General features: G+C 37.9%; 2 protein-coding genes across 12 annotated transcripts in view; one reads left to right on the forward strand and one right to left on the reverse strand.

Annotated features, from left to right (window-relative positions):
* The window catches only part of METTL15 (methyltransferase 15, mitochondrial 12S rRNA N4-cytidine), a 223,458-nt gene extending 218,148 nt beyond the window's left edge, over positions 1-5,310 (reverse strand). For 4 of the 8 annotated variants that reach the window (XM_070072109.2, XM_051852121.3, XM_089310175.1 and 1 more), the window contains exons 1-2: positions 3,185-3,419; positions 175-465 (exon numbers count right to left, since the gene is read on the reverse strand). In XM_070072109.2, the coding sequence (XP_069928210.1) occupies positions 175-444 (270 nt within the window). In that variant the 5' untranslated portion in view covers positions 445-465; positions 3,185-3,419. Of the gene's footprint in view, positions 1-174; positions 466-2,518; positions 2,625-3,184; positions 3,420-5,199 lie in introns of those variants that run through there. The other 4 variants (XM_089310168.1, XM_089310182.1, XM_051852099.3 and 1 more) reach the window with 3 other exon arrangements.
* A 73-nt stretch (positions 5,311-5,383) lies between these two features.
* The window catches only part of KIF18A (kinesin family member 18A), an 80,941-nt gene continuing 61,753 nt past the window's right edge, over positions 5,384-24,571 (forward strand). For all 4 annotated transcript variants that reach the window (XR_011387869.2, XM_002709207.6, XM_089310147.1 and 1 more), the window contains exons 1-9: positions 5,384-5,568; positions 11,651-12,015; positions 13,211-13,368; positions 15,025-15,129; positions 16,385-16,495; positions 18,351-18,548; positions 21,739-21,915; positions 23,724-23,798; positions 24,004-24,116. Coding sequence is in view for 3 of the 4 variants with exons in the window: in XM_002709207.6 (XP_002709253.1) it covers positions 11,691-12,015; positions 13,211-13,368; positions 15,025-15,129; positions 16,385-16,495; positions 18,351-18,548; positions 21,739-21,915; positions 23,724-23,798; positions 24,004-24,116 (1,262 nt within the window). In the remaining variant the exon portion in view is untranslated. The remainder of the gene's footprint in view (positions 5,569-11,650; positions 12,016-13,210; positions 13,369-15,024; positions 15,130-16,384; positions 16,496-18,350; positions 18,549-21,738; positions 21,916-23,723; positions 23,799-24,003; positions 24,117-24,571) is intronic.

Genomic DNA, 24,571 nt, shown 5'->3' on the forward strand with positions numbered 1-24,571 from the left:
AGGGTTTCCTTCTGCAATGACGAAAATATTCCTGAATTAGATGGTAGTAATGACTGTAAAACCTTATGAATATGCTGAAGAGCATTGAATTGTAAAATTTAAAATAGAGAAAATTACAATAAATAATTTGTAACTCAATAACAAGTACTATAAGTAAAAACCCAATCAACTCACCTGCCCTTTCTGTGGTGCCAAACAACGGACAACTTCATCCACCATTACTGGAATGTGTAATTCAGTCATAGCTTCAGAATCTCTATCTTGAGATTTGTGCAACTCCTGAGCTCCAGTTTGATCTGATTGTCCCTGGGCTTCATAGTCATTATGTACTTCTGCTGTACTGTGTATTTTTTTTGGCCAGACACCTAAATTAAGCATGCCAAATTCCAACCAGCATGAAGGAAATTCTTTACATATTCTACAAAAATATGAGTACCGAAGCATTCTGTATGTAGGTCAACGAATCTAGAAAAAAAAATTCAAAACACAATTCTTGAATATTTTAAAAGAATGTTATAACACTTGGAGGAAAGCAAAATAATATGAAATATTCAACTCATCAAAAAATAGGGCTCATCATCTGCAGATCTTAAACAAATTGTAGTAACTAACCTTCTTACAGCAAACAAGGAATCTAAGAGACTGCAGAAACATAATTTAAATGCAAGTTTAATGTGGCCTGATAAAAACATTGTTTCAACCATCAGGGATACGATAATTGATTATTCAGTCTTTTTTTGGAAATATACTTTTTTTGAATTTTAATAAATTCTAAAGAGTAGGTTTAATAAGCTTAAATTGCTCATCTGAAAAGCTATCTGGACAACTGAAGGGATTATAAGCATCCTATTTTAGATTCAGGTGGTATTTTATTTCAAGTTCTTTCATTTGTTTTTCTCTTATTATTAAAGTCTCAATTTCAAGTTAACTTTTTATGAGAGACTGTTCCTAGAAAGAGACAAGACATGTACACCCAAAAAGAAAAGGAGACACTTTGGCATTTCATATCCATCTTTGTTTTTGAGCCCCATGCCCAAACTAAGCAATAACTGATAAATGCCTTGAAATTTCTCAGACCTGTTCAAATGTCTTCTGCAATCTATACTTCTTTTGAAGACGAAAGAAGAAAATTATTTATGTAAATACATTAACAAATATATTGACAACATTATGATTTTTACTAAGTTGGCTCCAAGCAACATTTTTAACACTACCACAGTAAATAATCAGTAAACACTACTCTTTTCTCCTCCTGGATACTGAGTTATACAAAAACAAGACCCCAACACTTTTCTATGCATATATCAAGACACACAGAATGCATACTAAGTATTTTCTGAGGAAAAAGATGAACAGATAAATTCCACACAGAAGTCACATTTTTATGAATTCCCATTTCAAGAAATCCCACCTGTCTCACTCCAAAAATCACATCCTCAAAATACTTCAAAAAACATAAATCAAAAGCTGAAACACTGATCACATGTAATGACTAAAACAGAATGAAATATAAATATGATAGCATATCAGTATGCCATGAATAAGATGTTATCTTGATAATAAACTAACTTTATTATTGATAAAATCCACAGAACTTTATGGCAAATATAACAAAGAAAAATATGGCCAAAAAGAAAAATAGTGGAGTGTTTTAAATTTTTGGATACTAAGCAGTTAACTAGTCAATCAATTATCCATCAGAAAGCTTACAAAATGTAAAACCAACCACTCTCTTAGTGTTTTTCTCATTTTTCAAAATAGTTAACATTTATTTAGCATTTATTAAATACCACTTACTGTTATTTTAAGCACACTACACATGTACTAGCTCACTCAATCCTTACCACAACTGTTATTATTATCCCCATTTTACAGATGAGGAAAACGGGGCAATTAAGTACTTTGCCAAAGCCAGAAATGTAACGCAACTGCTCCATCCCCAGAGCCTAAAAATCTTAATTCTAATGTTATAAACATAGCACACTGGAACTACTTCATTTACTCATGAAATTTAATGGTACTTCAATTATACTGACTATGGATTTGTGAATTTAGATTCAATTATTTTAAGGAATCAACATCCTATGTCTTGGCCCTGATCTGCTTGAAAAGAACAATAGGCTGCAAGGTATCCGAAAGAGAGCTTTCTGCTTACAGACCGAAATAGCGGAATTGGGGGTATTTAAACAAGCTGTACTATGTGTCTAGATTTTTATAATTAAGAGAGAAAGCCCAAGCAGCAGCAGAAGCAATTCCAATATACCCACCAAACCCACCTGAGGAAAAGCAGTAATAGGCAAGAAAACAAAATGCTATCACCAGCATTAAATTATCCTCTAATGTATTCAATGTGTTTGTATGTATATATGTTATATCTATACAATATTTTATATATTAAAACTATAATCAAGGTATAACGCCTTGATTTTTATTGTGAATTAATTGTCTAAGTTGTATCAAATGGAGAAAGGGCTACAAATAATTCATTTTCCTCTATGGTTGTTTCTGGAACACCTACCTCAAAACGGGAAGAAAGCTCTAAACGAAGTTCTTTTCCCTGTCCAGCAGCCGGGTCTCCTACCAGACAACCCAAAGCCCCCAGCTGTCTTCCGAGAGGCAGCCACCTAAAGGATTTCCGATTAAATTCCCTCTGGTCATAGGAAGGCAGCAGTCAGCTATCTAGGGTGGGCCCCGCGGTGTTCTAGGTAAGTCCTTTAACTTTTGTCTACTAGCCAGATTCAGTTTTAGCTTGTTGAGACTACACAATTGGCCCGTTTACTCTGTTTACTCCGGGCAAACAGGTGAAGGGTATCTGTGAAGACGACTTCCTCAAGCGTGCTAACAATTACCATAACTGCAGTTCAATTTCCTCTGCAGGGAAACCCTGTCTGAAAATGTAATTCTTAACCACAAAAATGCGACCTGGAGACGGGCGCGGGAACGCACAGAAAGTGAAAGAGGTTCTAAGGCAAAGGAAGAACACGCGCTTTTGCCTAAGAACTGTCCTCTGAGGAAGGAAAACTGTCGGGAAACTTCAAAACCCAGGTAGAAGGCGTGTGGAGGAAAGCGGGTGGGAAAGGGGCGTGTTCTTTCCCGGAGTACTAGCTGGGCCACCCCCGGGGTGTACTCCTAAAGGTGTATCGGCTCCCTCAGAGCCGCGGGGACTTGGGCTCCTTCTCCTCACCTGGGGCACGGAGAGTTCTCAGTCGCCCTTTACCTCGGGCCAGCGACCCCCACTGCGACGCCGGAGAACCTGAATCTGCAGCACGTCCAGGTCCCAGCCCGGGGGGAAACTTGCGGACGGACAGACTGGGCTCACGTCCGCCCCTGCAACCAAGGACTGGCTGCCTTTGGTTCCGCAGCTTCCAGTCCTGGCTCCTAAAGGGTCCTCAAGGCGCTGGGTTTTCCAAATGACGTTCCTAGGGGGAATAAACAAGGCCTCACCAATGCCGTGTTAAATTCACTTTTACTTTTTTTTTTTTAAGTGTCTGAGGCAACTTTACCTTTCCATTTTATCCTTACGTCTACTCCTATAGGTTTATTTTAAACTTATTAAATTTGTGTTCTAATAACACTGTGCAGTTAGTTATATAGTACTCCAATTTCTGAAAGGTGGGAATTTCTATCGCTTTAGCTCTACGTAAAGTTTTGATTCTTTTCTCCTTCATTCCCTTACAAAATGCTCCATTCTCTTATCCTCTTATAATCCCCTTGAAGTCTTGCCAAACTGAAGAGTAGCCAGCTGGCAGGCACAGCAATGGCATTGATTATGACCTCAAAATCTGTTTTAACAAAATATACAATTACTTAAGAATACAGACCTCATAATCAGAACATTGCTATATGACTAGTGAAATTAAAATTGGGTGTGGAAACACCTGAGGGCCTGATTACCCTGTACAATATGGGTATCCAAAAAAAAAAAAAAAAAAAGCCCAAATTTTAAATTTTCATTTACTTCATCAAAGATCAACGAAATTTTATAATAGCAAGGTAAGTATATTTTCCAACTAGATTAAGATACGATCTTAATGTCAATCTAAAAACTATTTCAAATGACTGATCTCTAAATTGACTTGTTTGTACAACTCAAGAAAAATATTTCCTTCAGTGATGTACTGAAACTTGTTTTCTCTCAATAAAATGAAAGGAACCATACCTATATCTCATGGGCTGTTTTGAGAACTAAATGATGTATCAAATGTAAAATTATTAATAAAATGCCTGAGATATTAAAAGTAAAGTACTATACAGTCAGCAATTACTTGAAATAAAGTAAAAAATCTTCTCAATTTTATTACCAAACCCAGCAAGCATACAAATAATTGTTCATTAGCTAAGATACATGTAGTAAACCAGAAATAGCTTTATTGATGTTCTAGCCAATGTTCAGAAACAATCATATAACATGCATGATATAAAATATGTAATACTCCTGGCTTTCAATGGGAAATAAATGTCTATAATGAGGGGGGATTTCCACACTTTGTTTTATTGTTAATACTCTGCCTTGGTGTGGTGTCATTTTTTTTAACACAATAATAGAGTCGTCAGAATATAAACTCCAAGAGGGCAGCGATTTTTTTTTACTATACCATGAATTACTGTGTCTCTAAAATCTACAATCTATATTTGCTAATAAACAAATAAAATAGTAATAGAAAGAAAAATGAAATTCAGATCATACTATTAAAAATATCCTAACAAATAGTTATCTTAGCAAACACATTTCTCATTTTTTCCAGTTTTTTACCCCCTCTTTTTAAAGTGTTCATTCTGAAATACTTGTAACCCGCGACTTTAAAAAAACCACTTCATCTAATAACTTAGCCAAAATCCTAAAGTGAATTTAATACTATCATTAAAGAATGTAAAAAGCAATCATATAACAAATCTTTTCAGTTAGCACTAAGGAGAGTAGGCCTGGGGTAGCGCAAAATGAACCCTCAGGCCTCAAAGCAAAAGACCAGAGACTTGCAATGAACTCAGCTGAAGAGACCCTAAAGGTCTGCTCAAGTGACTGTGGCTGTTAGCAGGTACCTACACCTTGCACAGAGAAGGGGCTTTGGAGGCCTCACTAATCCATGAAAAGGAGAAAATAAATACCCAGAATCCTACCCCCTTACCCCACACCCTACAGGCTCCGCCTCTCCTCCTGCCGAAGGCAGACGCCAACCCGGCCCGCCCGATCTCACTCACACCCTGAACCCTGGGACCGGGCCGGAGCCCGCGGAACTGGAGGGTGCCGGACGATCCCTAGGCAGCTGCCTCCCGCCGGCCGCTCCAGTCCAGCCCCGCCCACCTCTGCCACAGCCTCCGGAAATGACCGAGCGCGTTGCCACGGCGACGCACAACAAGGTCGCCTCCACCACGCGGAGCGGCTGAGCCTCCCGGCGCCAAGCTTCAGCGAGCCGGGCAACGTCCGACGTGATGACGTCACGAGGAACCCGCCAATGAAACGGGGCGCTGAGAAAGCTGGCTTGGGTTTGAATTTTGAGATTAAGTGTGAAGCGCCGGGAGGCGGACATTAAAGAGAAGTGGTCGCGGTGGCCTTTCTTGGGGCCTGAGGTGAGTGAGAGGCACGCGAGGAGAAAACTGCTTTCTAAAACGCTCTTTTTGGTAAATTGCCTCACTGGTACCGGAGGGTCTCGCCGCTTCAGGGCTGGAGGACCCGATGGGCTTGTTGACAAATGCGGAAGCATTGTGTGGCTGTCGGTTTGCGGAGGGAGCGTAGTCGGGATCCCTGAGGAGAAAGTGAAAGCCAGGAGGAACTGGAGAAGCAGCCCGGAGCAGGGCTCTGGCTGATCTCTCTCCACTACTCTGCAGGAAGGGCTGGGATCGCCTGCCTTCAATTTTGGAAGGAAGTTGGAAATTTTAAAGTGTGTCTTGGCCCCTTTCCCAGACTGTGGCAGAGAACTTTAAGTCTTCAGCACCTTGCAGTGTGGAGTGCCTTCCGGCATCGAAATTCAGAGTGTTTTGTGTCACGAGGAGTTGTTAAGTGTGTCTCTGGGTTTAGCTATCAGATGAGAAACTTTCGTCCATTGATTACCGCAGCAGTTTTTGTCCAGCAAGGTTCTGCTGTTAGCCTCGCCGTGGCCGCTCGGGGCCCGCCCGAACCCAGGTGTGTAGCATTGAGATCACTGTCTTGAGTGCCTAACGGGTCGCTGAGGATCAGAGGAGCTGTACAGCTTGGCCGGGTGCTCCGCACACAGGGGGACTGTAAGCGCCGGGCTTTCTACAGTCCATTGTTAGTTTCTTTAACAGTTCATTTGCCTCTCATTTACAACGAAACCAAGGCTGACCACTGCCTTCTCCTAAATGACATTATTTGGTCAGAACTAATTTATAACCTAATATAATTCAGGTTATAAACTATGGAACAATTCAAAGAATACATTAGACACTCCATAGGTTTTCACTGTCATTCTCACAGCATGCAGTTCTGCCACCTTGGGCTGTAGGGTGTTTTTTTTTTTTTTTTTAATGAATGTTATTGCTAAAGAATGAGTAACAAAGACTAAACGGTGTTGGTTATATCATTTGTGAGACCTGTCCATTTCAGTGAACAAGTTGATCTACCTTTAACACTAGTAATTAATCTCATGTAATGAATATGTATTTACGTGTACATAAAATTTCCATTTCGAAAGCGCCTGATCAATTAAGGTTTACAATAAAATGAATTTTGTGCTACTTATGAAAAGTAGGAGGAAAAATAGGTTGTCAATACTTCCCTCCATTTGAACTTTTCATACGTCTCTGAAGCTTGTAAATTATTGAAAGTGGTGCCTCTAACACTAAGGTTATTCCAAAGAGGTTTAAGATAGGAACTATATATAACACTGTCGAAAATAGTTCCCAGTCCTAAAAAATGTTTACGGAATATGAATCTAATTGAGATTTCAGTTTGTGTATAAGAAACAGGGCTGGCGCCGCGGCTCACTTGGCTAATCCTCCACCTGCAGCGCCAGTACCCCAGGTTCTAGTCCCGGTTGGGGCGGCGGGTACTAATCCCAGTTGCTCCTCTTCCAGTCCAGCTCTCTGCTGTGGCCCGGAAGGGCAACGGAGGATGGCCCAAGTCTTAGGGCCCCTGCACCCGCATGGGAGACCTGGAGGAAGTACCCGGCTCCTGGCTTCGGATCGGCGCAGCACCTGCGGTAGCAGCCTTTAGGGGAGTGAACCAATGGAAGGAAGACCTTTCTCTCTCTCTCTCTCTCTCTCACTGTCTAACTCTGCCAGGCAAAAAAAAAAAAAAAAAAGAAACAACCAGGGTCCAGGGTTGTGGCATAGAGGGTTAAGCTGCTGCCTGTGACACCTTGGTTGGAATCCCGGCTGCTTCACTTCTGATCCAGCTCCCTGCTAATGACCTGCAAAAGCAGCAGAAGATGACCCAAATGCTTGGACCCTTGTACCCACAAGGGAGACCTAGAGGAAGCTCCTGGCTCCACCAAGCCCCAGCAGTTGAGGCCATCTAGGGAATGAACCAGCAGAGACAGATGTCCCTCTGTCTGTAACTCTGACTTTCGAATAAACAAATCATTTAAAAAAAAATGCTATAAATTTCCTGGCATACATTTTCCTTTGGTTAATCCCTTTTTGGAAAAAGAAAAAATCATGACTGTACTGCTTTACTTGTGTATGATTGTGTAGAAGCATGCTCTCTGATTCCAGCAGAGCAAAGTTGGGAAGAGAGACTGGATTTAGACATAGGTCTAGTCTAGACTTAATTTTAAATACCAGCAATACAAAAGGATATAAAATAGGAATGCCTTTCATCTAGGCCTTCCTTCATGGACAGCTGGTGTTATTAGTGTGGACTGTTCCTTTGGAACAGTGCTTTAGGAACACTGAGAAAGTCAGTGTGGTTGAAGCAGAGTAACTAAGGGGTGGTGGGTTTGTGGGAAACAATAGAAGGAATCAGAGAAATAGATAGGGGCCAGATGTGGACTTCACAGATCATAGTAAGGAGTTTATTCTTATGGTAAGAAGTGATTAGAGAGTTTAGAGTAAGGGAGAGAAAAAAGTGATGTGCTTACTTTTGAAAAGAGTACCTAAATATAACGAATAAAATAAAATTCATTATTGCACTTGAATACGATTGGAAGTGAATCTTTAACTTTATCAGCTTATCTCTCGGCTGAGAAATAGCTTATAAATTAAGGATTTGCCTGCCTGTCCAACTGAGTTTATATTGCACTACAACTATTGAAGAGAATTAGGTTTTTCACACCTTAAACATTGCAGAGGAATGAGCTAAAAAATAAAACATAATCTTCCTATTTCTTCAATTTTTTAAACAAGAAATTGGACACATTATTTGACCTTTTTTTGATGCCTCCGGGTCCTCATTGTGGTTTCCTGTTATCATTCATGATACTCTACTATAGTGTTTCTCTTAAAAAGATATTCTCTTTGCCTTTACTCTGAGTGCATTGCTTTTAAGATTCTATATAGTTTATTAAGCAAGTTGTTCCTCGTATTTTTGAGAGTTCACTGTATATCAGACTCACTACAAGAAACTAAGGCTATAAAGTAAAAATAGACAGTCTTATTAATATCATTTATTATTTTCTTGTACTTTTCTCTTTTTTTATACAGAAAAGGACCTTAGACAGCATATACACTAACCCCCTCATTTTATATTAGCAGTGGAAGCCATTTCATCAGCCCCCTTCATTAATTTTTATTCTTCACTTTCCAAGTTAGATCTTCTTCAGTAATTATGAACATCGGTGTATTAAGTATTTATCCTTCATGTTTTACCCCACCAGTAAAATCCTACCAGTTTTACGCTTTGATTCTATTCAAAACCATAAACCATTTAGGATTAGATAACACAAAATTGATCAGAGGCTGTTATATATGTGTGTGTTTATATATATATATATATATATATATTCTGAACTTTTGTCTGGAAATAATATGCAAATCAACACATTATTGCACAGATAATTTTGAGGCTTTTCTTTTCTGCTTCATATTAAACATGATCAAAGAATTTGTTCTCTGTATGCCTAATTCAGAATCAATTAAATGGACATCTCTTTTATTCAACTATGTTAGAAAAAAAGAGGGGGAGGGTGCACCATATATTACAGTAGGAAAAATCTGATTAATCTTGGAAGATGTTATTACATTTGAACATAGACAGATTCTACATTTGAATGATTCTGTTGACATTAGGCATTTAAAAATCATGTCCAGGCCTGTGTGGCGGCTCACTAGGTAATCCTCCACCTTGCGACGCCGGCACACCGGGTTCTAGTTCCGGTCGGGGCGCCGGATTCTGTCCTGGTTGCCCCTCTTCCAGGCCAGCTCTCTGCTGTGGCCAGGGAGTGCAGTGGAGGATGACCCAACTGCTTGGGCCCTGCACCCCATGGGAGACCAGGATGAGCACCTGCTCCTGCCATCGGATCAGCGCGCAGGCCGCAGCAGCCATTGGAGGGAGAACCAACAGCAAAAGGAAGACCTTTCTCTCTGTCTCTCTCACTGTCCACTCTGCCTGTCCAAAAAAAAAAAAAAATGTCCACTTTATTTTTCCAGTGGATAGTCCTTAAGGATTTTTCTTAGTCCTTAAGAATTAAAATTCTTAAAGGAGCTTTCATGGAGGTGTCAGAGCAGCACCAGCAAGTAGTAGTGTTAATTCCTTTGGGGCTTCACAAGTTGGATTCCTAACTACCTTGCTGTAAATGCCACAGATCACACAATAATTAAGCTTCATGTATAGCTTCAGAAGTACGGTCATTGAAGACACTCGCTTTAGAAAGAACCCTGATGATTAGAGCCTCAACTGTATTTCAAATGATAAAATTCTTCAGAATGCCTCTAGAATCTGGCCTCTTTCTATCTCTGCTGCCACCACCCTGTTTTGAGCTGACACTGTCATCTCATGTCATGTCTACATTGCTAGTCTCTCCTCTGACACAGCATTAAGAGTGATGGATTGTAACTCTTATGCTCAAAACCTTTCAAAAGTCCATTATTCACAGTACAAGCCAAGGTTCTTTTCATGGCTTTCACTTTTCATCGAGTATCTTTACTACTCTTCCTTTTGTTCACCGATCTTTCCAGTAGTTATGCTCTGTTGGAAAGTCATTGACTTTCTGCCATGCTAGTGGGAGATTGCATTATGTTTCCAGTTCCTGTCAACTTTGGCCCTAACCCAGTCCAGGCCATTGCAGGGACTTAGGGAGTGAACCAGTGAATGGGAATTCTCTCTCCCTCCCTCCCTGTCCCTCTATCTCTTTTACTCAAATAAATACATATAATTTTTAAATTCTACTTTCTTAGCAATTTTGAAGCACAATATTTTATTAACTATAGTCATGCTGTGCAACAGATTACCAGAATTTTTCATCTTCTCAAACTAAAACTTTGTACCCTTTTGATTAACCTTGCACCTTTCTCCACACATCCTACGCCTACCCCCACCCCTAGCCTCTGGTAATCATCATTCAACTGTAATTCTGAGTTCAAATTTTAAAGATTCTATATGTAAGTGAGATCATACAATTTTTGTTTTTCTGTGCTTGGTTTAACTCACTTGAGATAATATCCTCTATATTCATCCATGTTTGTCACAAATAACAGAATTCCATTCTTTTGTAAGGCTGAATAGTACTCCACTTTGTTTATATACCCCAATTTACCATAGCCACTCATCTATTGGTAGGCACTTAAGTGTTTCCACATCTTGGTTATTTTGACTGGTATTGCAGTGAACATCAGAGTTAAGACAGCTCTTCAATATTACTGGTTTTTGTTCCTTTGGATATATTCCCAGAAGTGGGATTAATAGATTGCATTTAGTCCCTCGACAACTTCAAGTCTTTTCTCAAATGTTGTTTTGGTGTTTATTTGTTATAACTTTCAGGTTCTAGATTAATATCTGAATAATTGAGACTTCCAAATTATTGATCTTTGTTAGTTTACCTTTAATCTTTTCATGTGAGGTAGTTAGAAGGTCAAACCACAATTTTTTATGTCCATTATCATTAGCAAGCAGAGATTAGGATCTATGAATGTACCAAAGAGTATATACCATCTCTGTCAATCTCACACCTTAGCTAGCTACTTGATGCATCCTTGGAACTATTTTTAACCCGATGAGATTCTGAGATAATGTTAAGATCAACTGGATGCATCACTTTTCTCTACCAAGAGTTCTGCAACCACGATCGCTTTACTAAAAATAGCTCACAAGCTAAAGCTCTCTCGGCATTTGCTTGATATGATTCTGAATGATCCTTTGCTTTCCATTCTCAGGACCCAAGCTAAAATAGTAGTAGACCTCTTGTGAATGTCAGAGCTGGGATTTGTGGGTAGCATAACTGATTACATGAGGTTCATCCATAGTATTTGAGTTTAATCTGAAGCCCAGGATCTGACTAATAATTCAGATGAAGAGGGTTTTTTTCTTGGTTTTGTGTACATGTGTGCCATTTAACTTTTTGTTTGAGGATATGTAAATGCATGTATTTTTTTTCTCCCCAGTAACATTTACTAGGTGAGTAGAACAGAATTGATACCTTTTTCAAATGAATACTACACAATAGTATATTGTATTCAAATGAATGAATTGTATTCAAATGAATGTATTCAAATGAATACAATAAGTAGAACTAATAATAAAACTTTTTTTTAATTTTAGAGAAAGATCTAGGTATAGTCAGAAATCAAGATAATCAACAATGTCTGCCACTGAAGAAGACCTGTGTCACCACATGAAAGTAGTTGTTCGTGTACGTCCTGAAAACACAAAGGAAAAGGCAGCTGGATTCCGTAAAGTGGTCCATGTCGTGGATAAACATATACTACTTTTTGATCCCAAACAAGAAGAAATCAGTTTTTTTCATAAAAAGAAAACTACAAATTTTGATATTACAAAGAGACAAAATAAAGATCTTAAATTTGTATTTGATACTGTTTTTGATGAAACTTCAACTCAATTGGAAGTTTTTGAACAAACAACTAAGCCAATTCTTCGTAGTTTTTTGAATGGATATAATTGCACAGGTAATTGTTTCAGTTTGGCATTCAATTTCTCCATTTGGATTGCAGTTTTATATAGGAAAATCATATAGTTGGCCCTTATTAAGATGCTTCTGTGGTAAAGTTCAGCAGACAAATGACAAAATAGACTTTCTTTAAAATTTTGCCATTGTATATAACATATATCAATTGTGAGACTTTGTTTCCTATGGTCTCATTGTGTCCCCTATAGATTTAATCCTTTCTGTTTCCTATATTATTAAACCACATATTTCTGGCAGTTTACAGTGGAGTTCTCAAAATTTGTATTCCTAAATATACCCACTGCTGACCTCTACAATTATCTATCTCTGGGGTAGTAGTCCTGGTTTTCTGAATACTTAGTAATATCATTGCAACACTGTTTATCTTGATGATATATTGAAATAAAAATATTAAAAGTTCATCTTATCTGAATATTTTGTGCCATTTTAGGATATCAGAGCCCAAAAAGTCTAATGCTTTGGAGAGGCTATAGTAATTTTCCTTTCAAATTACTGTTGATCCTAGAATAAATGAGACCCTTAATAGTCAGTTAATTCAATTTATACATTTTAGGAAATGCATGGCTGTTATGTTATTAATATCATATTTTCATAGTTAAAAGTTTGTATAACATTTCTCCAAGACACCCCTCAAAGACAGTGGTATAGAAAAGGAGCAGCAAATGCTGAAAACATTGAATCTAATACATCTAGAAATAAGAAATAAACCTGGAAAAATAAACAAGCACCTTCCCTTAGAGTGATTTATCATTTTTCCAAGGTGGGGAATTTGAATTTCTCATGTAGGAATATGAGACTAAATGGAAAGTTTAACATAATTGGATCCCATTTTGCTGAAGATGATTTTAGTATGAATCCCAAGGGATGGATAATAGAAGACTGAGACTAATAAGTAGGGAGATCCATGATTGGTTAAAATTTACAAGACTACTTTGGAAGAAAGGGCACAAGTTTGGAGTAGGAGGTGCTGGGTGATGGTAGCATTAATCACAATGGAATATGGGTGTAAGAGATTTGTGCTAGAATTCCCAGGTTTTGAGCATTAATCAAATTTGGATCTGTTAGGTTTAAAGTTACTGTAAAGAATATCCAGATGGAACTATCCACTTGTCAGTGCATAGGAGAGTGTTACATGTCATAACAAAGAGCTTTGATTCCTTTTCATAAAAATTCAGTACTTGCCTATGGGGCCACTGGAGCTGGGAAGACCCACACAATGCTAGGATCAGTTGGTGAACCTGGAGTGATGTACCTAACGATGTTAGACCTTTACAAATCCATGGATGAAATTAAAGAAGAGAAAGTATGCAGTACTGCAGTCTCTTATCTGGAGGTAAGCTGGCAGTTTCATTCGTTTAAATTAATAGTTTTGAGAAATCTTTGTTATGGTTCATTAAAACTATTTTATTGCACAAGAGTTTTCAATATATAAATTCATTAAAATTCCTGGTCTGGAGTATTTATTGTACATTTTTTTAGGGTTAATTTTTTATGGGGCCGACGCTGTGGCTCACTTTGTTAATCCTCTGCCTGCGGCGCTGGCATCCCATATGGGCGCCGGGTTCTAGTCCCGGTTGCTCCTCTTTCAGTCCAGCTCTCTGCTGTGGCCCAGGAAGGCAGTGGAGGATGGCCCAGGTGCTTGGGCCTCTGCATCCACATAGGAGACCAGGGGGAAGCACCTGGCTCCTGGCTTCGGATCGCCGGCCATGGCGGCCATTTGTTGTTGTTTTTTTTTTTTTTTTTTTTTTTGGACAGGCAGAGTTAGACAGTGAGAGAGAGAGACAGAGAGAAAGGTCTTCCTTCCGTTGGTTCACCCCCAAATGGCCACTACGGCTGTTGCTGCGCCAATCCGAAGCCAGGAGCCAGGTGCTTCCTCCTGGTCTCCATGCAGGTGCAGGACCCAAGCACATGGGCCATCCTCCACTGCCTTCCCGTGCCACATCAGAGAGCTGGACTGGAAGAGGAGCAACTGGGACAGAACCCAGCACCCCAACCGGGACTAGAACCCAGAGTGCCGGCGCCACAGGCGGAAGATTAGCCTAGTGAGCCGCGGCACCGGCCAATGGCCATTTGGGGAGTAAACCAACAGAAGGAAGACCTTTCTCTCTGTCTCTCTCACTGTCTATAACTCTACCTGTCAAATAAAAAAAAATCGTGTTTAAAAAAAAGATTAATTTTTTATTTATTTGAAAGACAGAGTTACAGAGAGATCTTCCATCTGCTGGTTCACTCCCCAAATGGCTGCAACGGCTGAGACTGGGCCAGGCTGAAGCCAGGAGTCTGGAACTTCTTCCAGGTCTCCCACATGGTGCAGCGGCCCAAGTACTTGGCCTATCTTATGCTGCTTTCTCAGGAGCATTAGTGGGAAGCTGGATCAGAAGTGGATCCTCCTGGACTCAAACCAGCGCTAATAGCACCACCACGCCACAGTGCTGGCCCCATTTTACTCTTTGTCTAATAAGCTTTTTGTTTTCCCATATCTCACGTACAGAGAAGTTCAACTAGTACAAAAAATTTCCAGTTACCTTTCACCCAGATCCTCCATTTGTTAACATTTTACTGCATTTGCTTTCTCTCTTTGGATATAAGTATATGTAATTCTTTTTTCAGAGCTGTTTAAGTTGCATACTTGTTGTATAAACAGGAAGTTTTCTCAGACAACTCCTGAATAATTATCAAATTAGCAAGGATCCAACATTATTATATAACTATAGACCCTAAAGAGATTTTGCTAGCACTTCTGATAAAGCTCTTTACTGGAAAAGAAGGTCCAAGGTAGCAAATTATATTCAGTTGTTTCTCTTTAGCCTCCTTACTCTGATGCTGTCATATAATCCTCAGTTTGGGTTTGTCATGATTAAATTCAGGTTATACATTGGCAGGAACACTACAGAAGTTATATTGATTCTTACGGCATCATACTAAGAGGCTTATGTGGTTGATTGATCCCATTACTGTTTTGACATCAAGCAGTTCTTTTTCTATTAAGGTATATAATGAACAGATCCGTGACCTCTTAGTAAATTCAGGGCCACTTGCTGTCCGGGAAGATGCTCAAAAAGGCGTGGTCGTTCAAGGACTGACTTTACACCAGGTATGTGGATTAAAGTCTTTTTCTCATTGGAGAATAACAAGTTTGGTTATTTAGCCATCTTTACCAGCATTTTATTTTCCAGCCAACTTGGAAAAGATCAGGGACTAGCTTTCATCATTTTAATTTTTTAAGTAATTGAGTCATCTTTAAAAAATCTGCTTCAAAGTAAGAAAGTTAACCTCGTAGTTAAGAGATTGCTTCTCACATTGGAGTACCTGGGTCTGATTCTTGGCTGCAGCTTCTGATTCTACCTTCCTGCCAGTGCAGACACTAAGAAGTAGCCATGATGGCTCATGTGCTTGGGTCTCTCCAACCCGTGTGGAAGATGTGTATTGAGCTCCCAATTTGACTTGGCCCCAATCCAGTCCTAGGCATTGTGGGCATTTGGGGAGTGATACCTGTCAAATAAATTAATTACAAACAAAATCTCACTCCCACATACCATATTCAAGTGCCTGGTTCAAGCCCTGAATCTACTTCCAATCCAGCTTCCTGCTAATGTGTGCCAGTAAGGCACTAGATGATGGCTCAAGTACTTGGGTCCCTGAAATCCATGTGGGAGACCTGGATTCAGCACCTGGCTTCAGCAAGGCACAACCCTGGCTGTTGGGGGTTTTGGAAAGTGAATCAACAGATAGAAGATCTGTCTACCTAAAAAGAAAAAAAAAAAGGAAATAAATGAAACTTTTAAGACCTGCTTGAGCATTTAATATAATTCATTCTGCTTAATGCATTTATATTTCATCTCCTTGGAGACTACATTTTATCTTTTATTACTCATATAACACAAAAATACCAAGTAGATCCTCCAAACTGACTATTCAATAGTATTGAATATATAGAGAACATTTTCTTTTAGAGGTCTTCTTTAGGTGGACATTTTGTACAGCAGATAAGATTGCACTCTGGATACTCACATCCCATACCAGAGTACCTTCGTTTGAATCCCAGTTCTACTCCTTATGAGCAACCTGGGAGGAAGCAGGTAACTGCTCAAGGAGCTGGATTCCTGTGAAAGACCCACATGGAGTTCTTGGCTGTGACTCCTGACTTCTGGCTGGCCTAACCCTGGCTGTTGTGGGCATTTAGGGAGTGAACCAGAAAATGAAAGATAGCTTTATCTCTTCTCTCTTCTCTGCCTTTCAGATAAATAGATAAATTTGTAAAAATAATGAAAATCATGTTGTTGAAAGTTTATTGAAAAATTCAAAGCTAGAATCCCAATTTCTGTATTTGTCTTCTTAATCTTCTCTAGCCCAAATCCTCAGCAGAAATTTTACAATTATTGGATAATGGCAACAAAAACAGGACACAACATCCCACTGATTTGAATGCTACATCTTCTCGTTCTCATGCTGTTTTCCAGGTAACAGACCACTAGATATGTCACTCTTAAAATATGCTTTAAAATAAATGAAACCAAGTGCATAGATAGTAATTTTCAAACATGAGAAAAAATAATCTTCATCTATGTACATGTCTACTTCTTTCCTTTGCTGCTTTGAGAAGATTGTGTAACCAAAATTATTTAGGGTTGAGATAACATAAAGCAAAATTGTAAATTCTTACCTTTGTCAAGATGCAAGATGATAAAATGCTTATGTTAGAAGATTTTTTTGTTTCAATACTAATATTTAAATTTGTAATTAATATTTAAATTATAATTTAAATACTAATATTTTCAGTAGATATTTTTATATAATAATGAGATTTCTCTCTGTGAATCAAGATTGCTAGAATCAATAAATTGAAAAGATGTTGATTCACTTTTTTGAAAAGATTTCACTATAACGACCATGTAAGTAGTTGTATTCCTTAAGGAAGTATGATTCAGTTGACACTGTACTTTTTAGGACTATAGTCCTGGAAAGAGCTAAAGCATAAGTTAGTTGATATTAGTTTATACTTTCTGTTCCTTTTAATATTGAAATGATTATTATTTAAAGCTTCTTTCTGGATTATGCTATTTGAATTGCATCTTCTGAAAAGGAAATTATTGCATTTTCAGTCAGCAAAATTTCATTAATGTTCTCCTTAATCTATTAATAATCTTAAGAAAAATGTTGATTTGTGACATTGAAATATCTCTGTGCCGGGGAGTCCTGGCACCAGAATTGTGAGAGGCATGGGTGAGCGCGGCGAGTGGTGGGCTGGAGCCTCCCCGGGACCTGCACCCTCACGAGTCTCCAGGCAGGGGACCAGCAACGCCAGAGGTGGTCAGGTGGAGGCGGTGGCAGGGCCCTAGTCAGCCGCCCTTGTGGGGATTTTTTTAACTGTACATCTCTGTTAGATCGTGTGCTCGGTGCCCCGACCCGGCTCTGCAGGACAGCTGCCCGGGAGCTGCTGCTGGCCTCTCCCGCCCCCAGGCCCAGGCTCAATTGCTGGGCTCTGGCCCCTCTGTGGTGTATGTGTCCCTGCCGACTCCGGTTCACTCTGGATGCAGGATGTTCTAGAATGTTCTCTGTTCTTAATGTTCAAAGACATTAGTTATAAAATGAAGTCTTATAACGCAGAAAAAAAAAAGAAATATCTCTGAAAAGTGTTGGACCCTCCTTCATAAAGAAATTTAATAAGATTTTATAATGGAATAATAGCTTACCTTCTTAATCTCATATTTTTAAGTTTACCAGCTATTTAATTCATTTAAACTGCTACAAAGTAGTTGAATATATTATGCTTTATTCTACTGTAGAGTTGAAATGGCAAATACACTTTACTACTACCTTTTTTAAATATAATGACTTCTTAATTAAGGAAACACAACCATTGAAGGGATTAGAATAACTTCACTCTTCAGTTTGGGTGAACATTCAAATCAGCTTTCTCTAGGGCACAGTTCCTGGAGCCATTCAAAGCATGCTGATCACTACCTTTTGCTTTCTCTTAGAAATATTATTTCTTTTGGACCTATCTCCCTTACCATCACCTTTAATATTTCCATGTTTTGGTTCAAAAAATACAAATAGCAGTCACTTTGACTTTTTAACAGGTCAAGAGTTATTTTTCCCGCTGGTACAAGTATAAGAAATCTTTCTATTTTAATATTTTTCTCAACTTTGGTTAATATTTCTAATACTCAAATATTAGATTATATTTTGTTCAGTTGATTTTTAAAATAAAAATTTCTATTTCATAATCTTTTGGAAATAAAGTGTTAATTGTTCTTTTAATTTTGTTAAACTTATTCTCATTTTTCTTCAATGCCCTGTAATTTCAAAAAGATTTATTTGCGACAACAAGACAAGACAGCAAGCATCAGTCAAAATGTTCGTATTGCCAAGATGTCATTAATTGACCTGGCAGGATCTGAGCGTGCCAGTGCTACCAGTGCTAAAGGGACCCGGTTTGTAGAAGGCACAAATATTAATAGGTCACTTCTGGCTCTTGGGAATGTCATTAATGCCTTAGCAGACACAAAGGTATGCACTCTGTTTCTTTGTGAAATATTTTGAAATATTAAAATATACCACTCATGGAAAGATACTACTTTATATGATTTTAAAAGTTATTATAAATCATAATTCAAGGGCATATCAGTCATGTTTATATACAGATCAGACCAGGAAACCCTTGTTTTTATATTTCTTAGGATTTTCAATCTTATAATCAAAATTGAATGAAAAGTAGTGAATATCAAATTAATAATTAGCATTTTATAGTATATTATTATCACTTATTTTAAACTTGGTGGGAGTTTTTTGTTATTGTTTTAAGATATATTTATTCGAAAGGTGAAGCTATAGAGAAAATGGAGAGAGAGAGAGAGAGCTTCTGTCCTCCGGTTAACTCCTCAAATAGCTGCAACAGCCAGTACTGGGCCAGGCCTAAGTCAAGAATCAAGAACTCCAGCCTGGTCTCCCACGTGAGCGGCAGGGGCCCAGGTATTTGGGCCGTCTTCCATTGCCTTCCCAGGCACACTAGCAGATCGTTGAATTGGAAACAGAGTAGCCAGAATGCCAAACAACACTCTAATATAGGAATCTGGCATCACAGACTGTGCCTTAATATACTGCACCACAATGCCGACCCTTAACCTTGTTGTTTAAAGTGCTAATTTAATGACCAAGCTCAATAACTGAATTGGCATGAAGGCAAAAACATTTTTAGAAAAACTGGATTTTCTTCTAGTTAGTTGTGCACTTTGAAATTAGATTAAAGAGTGTTTGATTTTTTTGTGGAAGAGGAGCTTAAGAGGCAGAATGTTATGAAATCACTTAATAGAATATTTAATAGGTGCTTTGGAGGCATATCAAAATATTTTACATGTATTATATTTCTGAAGTGCTCACTAAAACACAGTGTCATTGTAAAAATAACATCCTTTTTTTTTTTTTTTTTTTTTTCAAAAAAAAAAAAGATTTATTTTATTTATTTGAAAGGTAGAGTTTCAGAGAGAGAAAGGTCTTCCATCCACTGGTTCTCTCCCCAAGTAGTTGCAACAACTGGGGCTGGACCAGGCCAAAGGCAGGAGCCAGGAACTTCTTCCAGGTCTCTCACATGGGTACAGGGACCCAAGGACTTGGGCCCCAGCTGCATTAGCAGGGAGCTAGAGTAGAACTGGAGCAGTCAGGATGTGAACCGGTGGCTGTATGGGATGCCTACGCTGCAGGCCTAGGCATTAACTTGCTGTGCCACAGCAGCACGGGCCCAATATCCTTTTTTAAAAGTTAAAATATGGGGGCCGGTGCTGTGGCATAGGCGGTAAAGCTGCCTCCTGCAGTGCTGACGTCTGATGTAGGCACCAGTTTGAGACCTGGCTGCTCCACTTCAGGTCCAGCTCTCTGTTATGGCCTAGAAAGCAGTGGGGATGGCCCAAATCCTTGGACCCTTGCACCAGCATGGGAGACCCGGAAGAAGCTCCTGGCTCCTGGCTTTAAATTGGCCCAGCTCCAGCCATTGCGGCCATTTGAGGAGTGGACCAGCGGATGGAAGACCTCTCTCTCTCTCTCTCTCTCTGCCTCTGCCTCTGCCTCTCTGGAACTCCGCCTTTCAAATAAATAACTAAATCTTAAAAAAGTTAAAATATGATCAGATAAACTAGGCTTAAAAGCTTTAAGGCAGTTACCGCTAAACAGTTCAAAATATATAATTTCATTTAGAATAAAGTATATTAAAATTATTGGAAGAATATTTTAGAGCAGGTTGCTGAATTCAAATGAAAATTGTAAAAGTAAGTTTTTCTTTTTTAATTCAAACTTAAGTTTCAAACTGACAGCATAATGTAAGAACTGATTTTGTAAACTTTTTTGTTGTTTTCTAAATGCAAATCATTTATATGATTTTTGCCATAAATGAGTCATGATTTAATGCATGTATTGTGCGTATAAAATCATTTCATTAGCATATACTTTCCATGCTATTTGGGAAAACCTATATGGTAGAAGGCATTGGTAGAAAATTTTATTATTACTGTGATTTGGGGAACCTAGGATGTATTTCTGTCCCTGAATTACAAGCTGTATGACCTGAGGCAAGTCATTTTACTTTTTGCCTATCTTCAGTTTCTGCTTCTATATTTTGAAAGATAGAAATAGGTAACACAAAGTTACTTTTAGCTTAACACTGTAATGAATATTTTTGTATTGAAGTTGTGTGTTTTGGGAAATAGTTGTTTCAAAATCAGAGCTTTAAATAAGTTTTGAAAATTTTGTTAATAGTACATATTTTGTATTTATGGGCTACAGTATATTTCAATAAATGTTACATTGTGTACTGATCAAAACAGTATAATCAACGTTTCCCTTCTTTAATGTTATTTTATGATTACAAGTTTGGTGCTTCTTCTATTTGTTCATGCAGTATATTATTATTGTGAACTATAGTTTCCTAACTGTTGTAATTTTGACAAATTCTCATAGAACTCTATTGTAATTCCAGGTAAAATATCTCTAATGCCATAAACAATATATATTTCTAATTTTATTTACTTATTTGAGATGTAGAGTTACAGAAAGGGGGAGAGACAGAGAGAAAGGTCTTCCATCCACTGGTTCACATGGCCACAATGGCCAAAGCTGGGCCAATTCAGAGCCAGGATCTTCTTCAGGTCTCCCACGTGAATGTAAGGTCCCAAATACTTGGGCCATCTTTCACTGCTTTCCCAGGCCATAAGCAGAGAGCTGGATTGGAAGTAGAGCAGCTGCAACATGAACCAGTGCTCATATGGGATGCCGGCAGTACAGGCAGAGGCATCCCATATGAGATGCCGGTGCCACAAGGCAGAGGCTTACCCTGCTATGCCACAGCATCAGTCCCTATAATTATATTTTCAGATCATTTTAGATTACACAAAAATTGTTAAATATGCCCATCCAGTACCCTGTTAACTTTTCACATTAGTATAGTACATTAAAACTAATAAGCCAGTATTGATACATTATCTTATTATGAATTAAAGTTCATACTTAGTCAAATTAAGAAACAATTTTTGAAGAGCATACTTGTTTTATATATCCACTGAATAATCCTGTAAGATTTGTTATTAACATTTTAATAATTATATCATAAGCCTGCAAAGTTGGACAGTGCTTAAGTTCTTATAGTGAAGTGGTAGCAAGTTTGTTTTTAAATGTGGAAAATGACATAAGAATTCTTTTTCTGTTCTTTCAGAGAAAGAATCAGCATATTCCTTACAGAAATAGTAAGCTTACTCGCTTGTTAAAGGATTCTCTCGGAGGAAACTGTCAAACTATAATGATAGCTGCTGTTAGTCCTTCCTCTTTATTCTATGATGACACATACAACACTCTTAAGTATGCTAACCGTGCAAAGGACATTAAATCTTCTGTAAGTATGTTTACTTTGCCTTTATTTTGAGACTGTTGAGTGTATATTGTTTTTATAATTCTAATGAAATTCTTAGTTGAGATTGTGTTTCTACTAAGCTGGACAACTGAGGGTGAAAAGCAATCTTTACTAACAGTTAATTGTACATTAATTTAAACATTTAAACAATTAAACTTCTTTATTCTATATGATAGATACAGCTGTTAAGTCTTTTGAGAACTCAGATGCTTTGGTTCCTTTTTCCCAACTTTTTTCATATTATGGCACGTGGTATTTTGGTGGCATCCTAGAGTAATCAGTCAAAGCTTTAACACATATGTAATAGCCAAACCTGATATATTCTACAACAGCAGGACTTGGTACTTTTTACCTGACTTCCCGGCACCTGTTAGTTAATCTCTCCAAACCTTAGTTCCTTTAGCTATAAAACAGAATATGTGCCTCAGTTTTTCTATATAATTTTAAAATTTGTTTTTATTTGAAAAGCATAGCGAGATACAGTGACTGAGAGAGAGAGAGAGAGCTTCTATCCATTTGTTTGCCCCTATATGCCTACAAGAGGCTGTTCTGGACAACATTGAAACCAGGAGCCCAGATCTCACATTCTAGGTCTTCTACATAGGTAGCAGGGACCCAACTACTTGAACCATCAACTCTTGCCTCCCAGGGTTGTAATTTTGACAAATTCTCATAGAACTCTATTGTAATTCCAGGTAAAATATCTCCCATGATGTTGCTATAGCAATCTCTATTTGGCCCCTGAAATAACATCATAATTAAAAATGTCACTATTCTTAAGAAAGGTATAGAGTACTTTAGGTTTTTAGCCTAGCAGTTAAGATACCAGAATCACAAATCCAAGTGCCTGAGTTCAGTTCCTGGCCCGTGGATCCCAACTCCAGCTTCCCGCTGATGCAGATTACTGGGTAACAGTAATGCCACCCTCATGGAAGGTCTGGATTGAGTTCCCAAAACCTGGCTCTGGCCCTACCCATTGTCAGGAAGTTCTCCATATCTCTGTCTCATCTTTCTCTCTGTTCACCATCTCTCTCTCTCCATCTCTCTATCTCATCTGCCCCTACCCCAATCATGAATAACAGATTTTTTAAAATAAAAAATGTAAGTCAAAACATGTTATGTGTATAAATCTCAGGATTGGGAAAGACCTAGAATTAAACTGATAAAATGATGACTCTTTCCTTTACTCTCCTCTGCTCCCATTAAATGTGTCTGAAGATGAGTTGTTTGTTGTCATTCTGAAAAGAATATTCATATACTATTTATGTAATTAATTGCAAAAGGTTGTACTGTGTGGGTATATAAAGGTTTTTCACACGTTTTTCATGTAATCCTTGCTGCAACCATTGAAGAAGACATTTTTATCTTCACTTTAATATTATCTTCACTATTCCATAGATGATGCCAAGGGTCTTACACTCTTATAAAAAGGATAAAATATAAAAGGAACTCACTAAAAAGTAGTTCAACTCATGAATGGTTGAAACATAAAATTATCTCTGAGTTTCTTTGAAAGTAGGTAATTTTTATCATGTTGTAAATGAATGCTTAAAAGTGCCTTTTCTCAGTAAGGCAATTTCTTTATAATTTCCTTTACTTTATTAATGTGCTAAGCCTATCTTCTTGTCCTAAGTTTTAAACATGAACGTAACCGATGGTTGTCACATAATCATAATGTCATCAGTTCTGAACACATAGGACAAATAATGAAGATACAGTGTCATTTTGTTCATGTTTATAACTATGTGATTATCTGTATAAACAAAATCATAATTTCTATCTTTTAACAGTTGAAGAGCAATGTTCTTAACCTGGATAATCATATTTCTCAATATGTAAAGATATGTAATGAGCAGAAGGCAGAGGTATGTCTACTGTTTAAATTGTTAGGCTGATCTCCCTTAGTTCCTCTTTTATAAGATTCTGTAATCCTAACTGTCCCCATATTTAACATTTTCCTATTACAATTGAAATTTGATTTCTCCAGTTATTTTTCACAACTAGAAATTTTCCTGTGGCCATGTTAGAGACAAATAACTTGTATTTTAACTAGTATTTTCTTTCTATTAGATTTTAATGTTAAAAGAAAAGCTAAAAGCTTATGAAGAACAGAAAGCCTTTACTGATGAAAATGGCAAAGCAAAGTTAATGACTTCAAAGCCTGAGGAAAAAGAATTTGAAAGGTAAAAGTGACATTAAAAATCTCATTTTAAGGAATGTATTGTTTCATAATATAATCAGATATTTTATATTAATCATCATTTGTTATATGTCACACACTCAACTAACTGAATTCAGGAAATCACTGATGGCTTTTCATTTTGTACAGTTTGGAGATCAGATCATTTTAGTTATGATTTTATGGATGGGAAGGAGAACCAGGACTTAGGCAAAATGAATAGAAAATAAAGCTAATTATGTCATTTGTGAAGTTACATTTTTAGTTATATTTTTCTTCTCTGTTACCAGCATTCTGTAATTCATGTAAATTTGCTCTGTTTTGTTGACCATATATACCTCTAATAGCCCTCTTATGGTGTTTAAGTGGATAATTATGTAACTAGACATCTCTCAGTGAAATAAATTGATAGAGAATTGTGGTAGGTTCCAAATAAGCTTTCCAGCAGGTAAATAAAAA

This window comes from Oryctolagus cuniculus, chromosome 1, assembly GCF_051225735.1.
Source record: "Oryctolagus cuniculus isolate XC-2025 breed Fujian yellow rabbit chromosome 1, ASM5122573v1, whole genome shotgun sequence".
NCBI classification, from domain to species: domain Eukaryota; kingdom Metazoa; phylum Chordata; class Mammalia; order Lagomorpha; family Leporidae; genus Oryctolagus; species Oryctolagus cuniculus.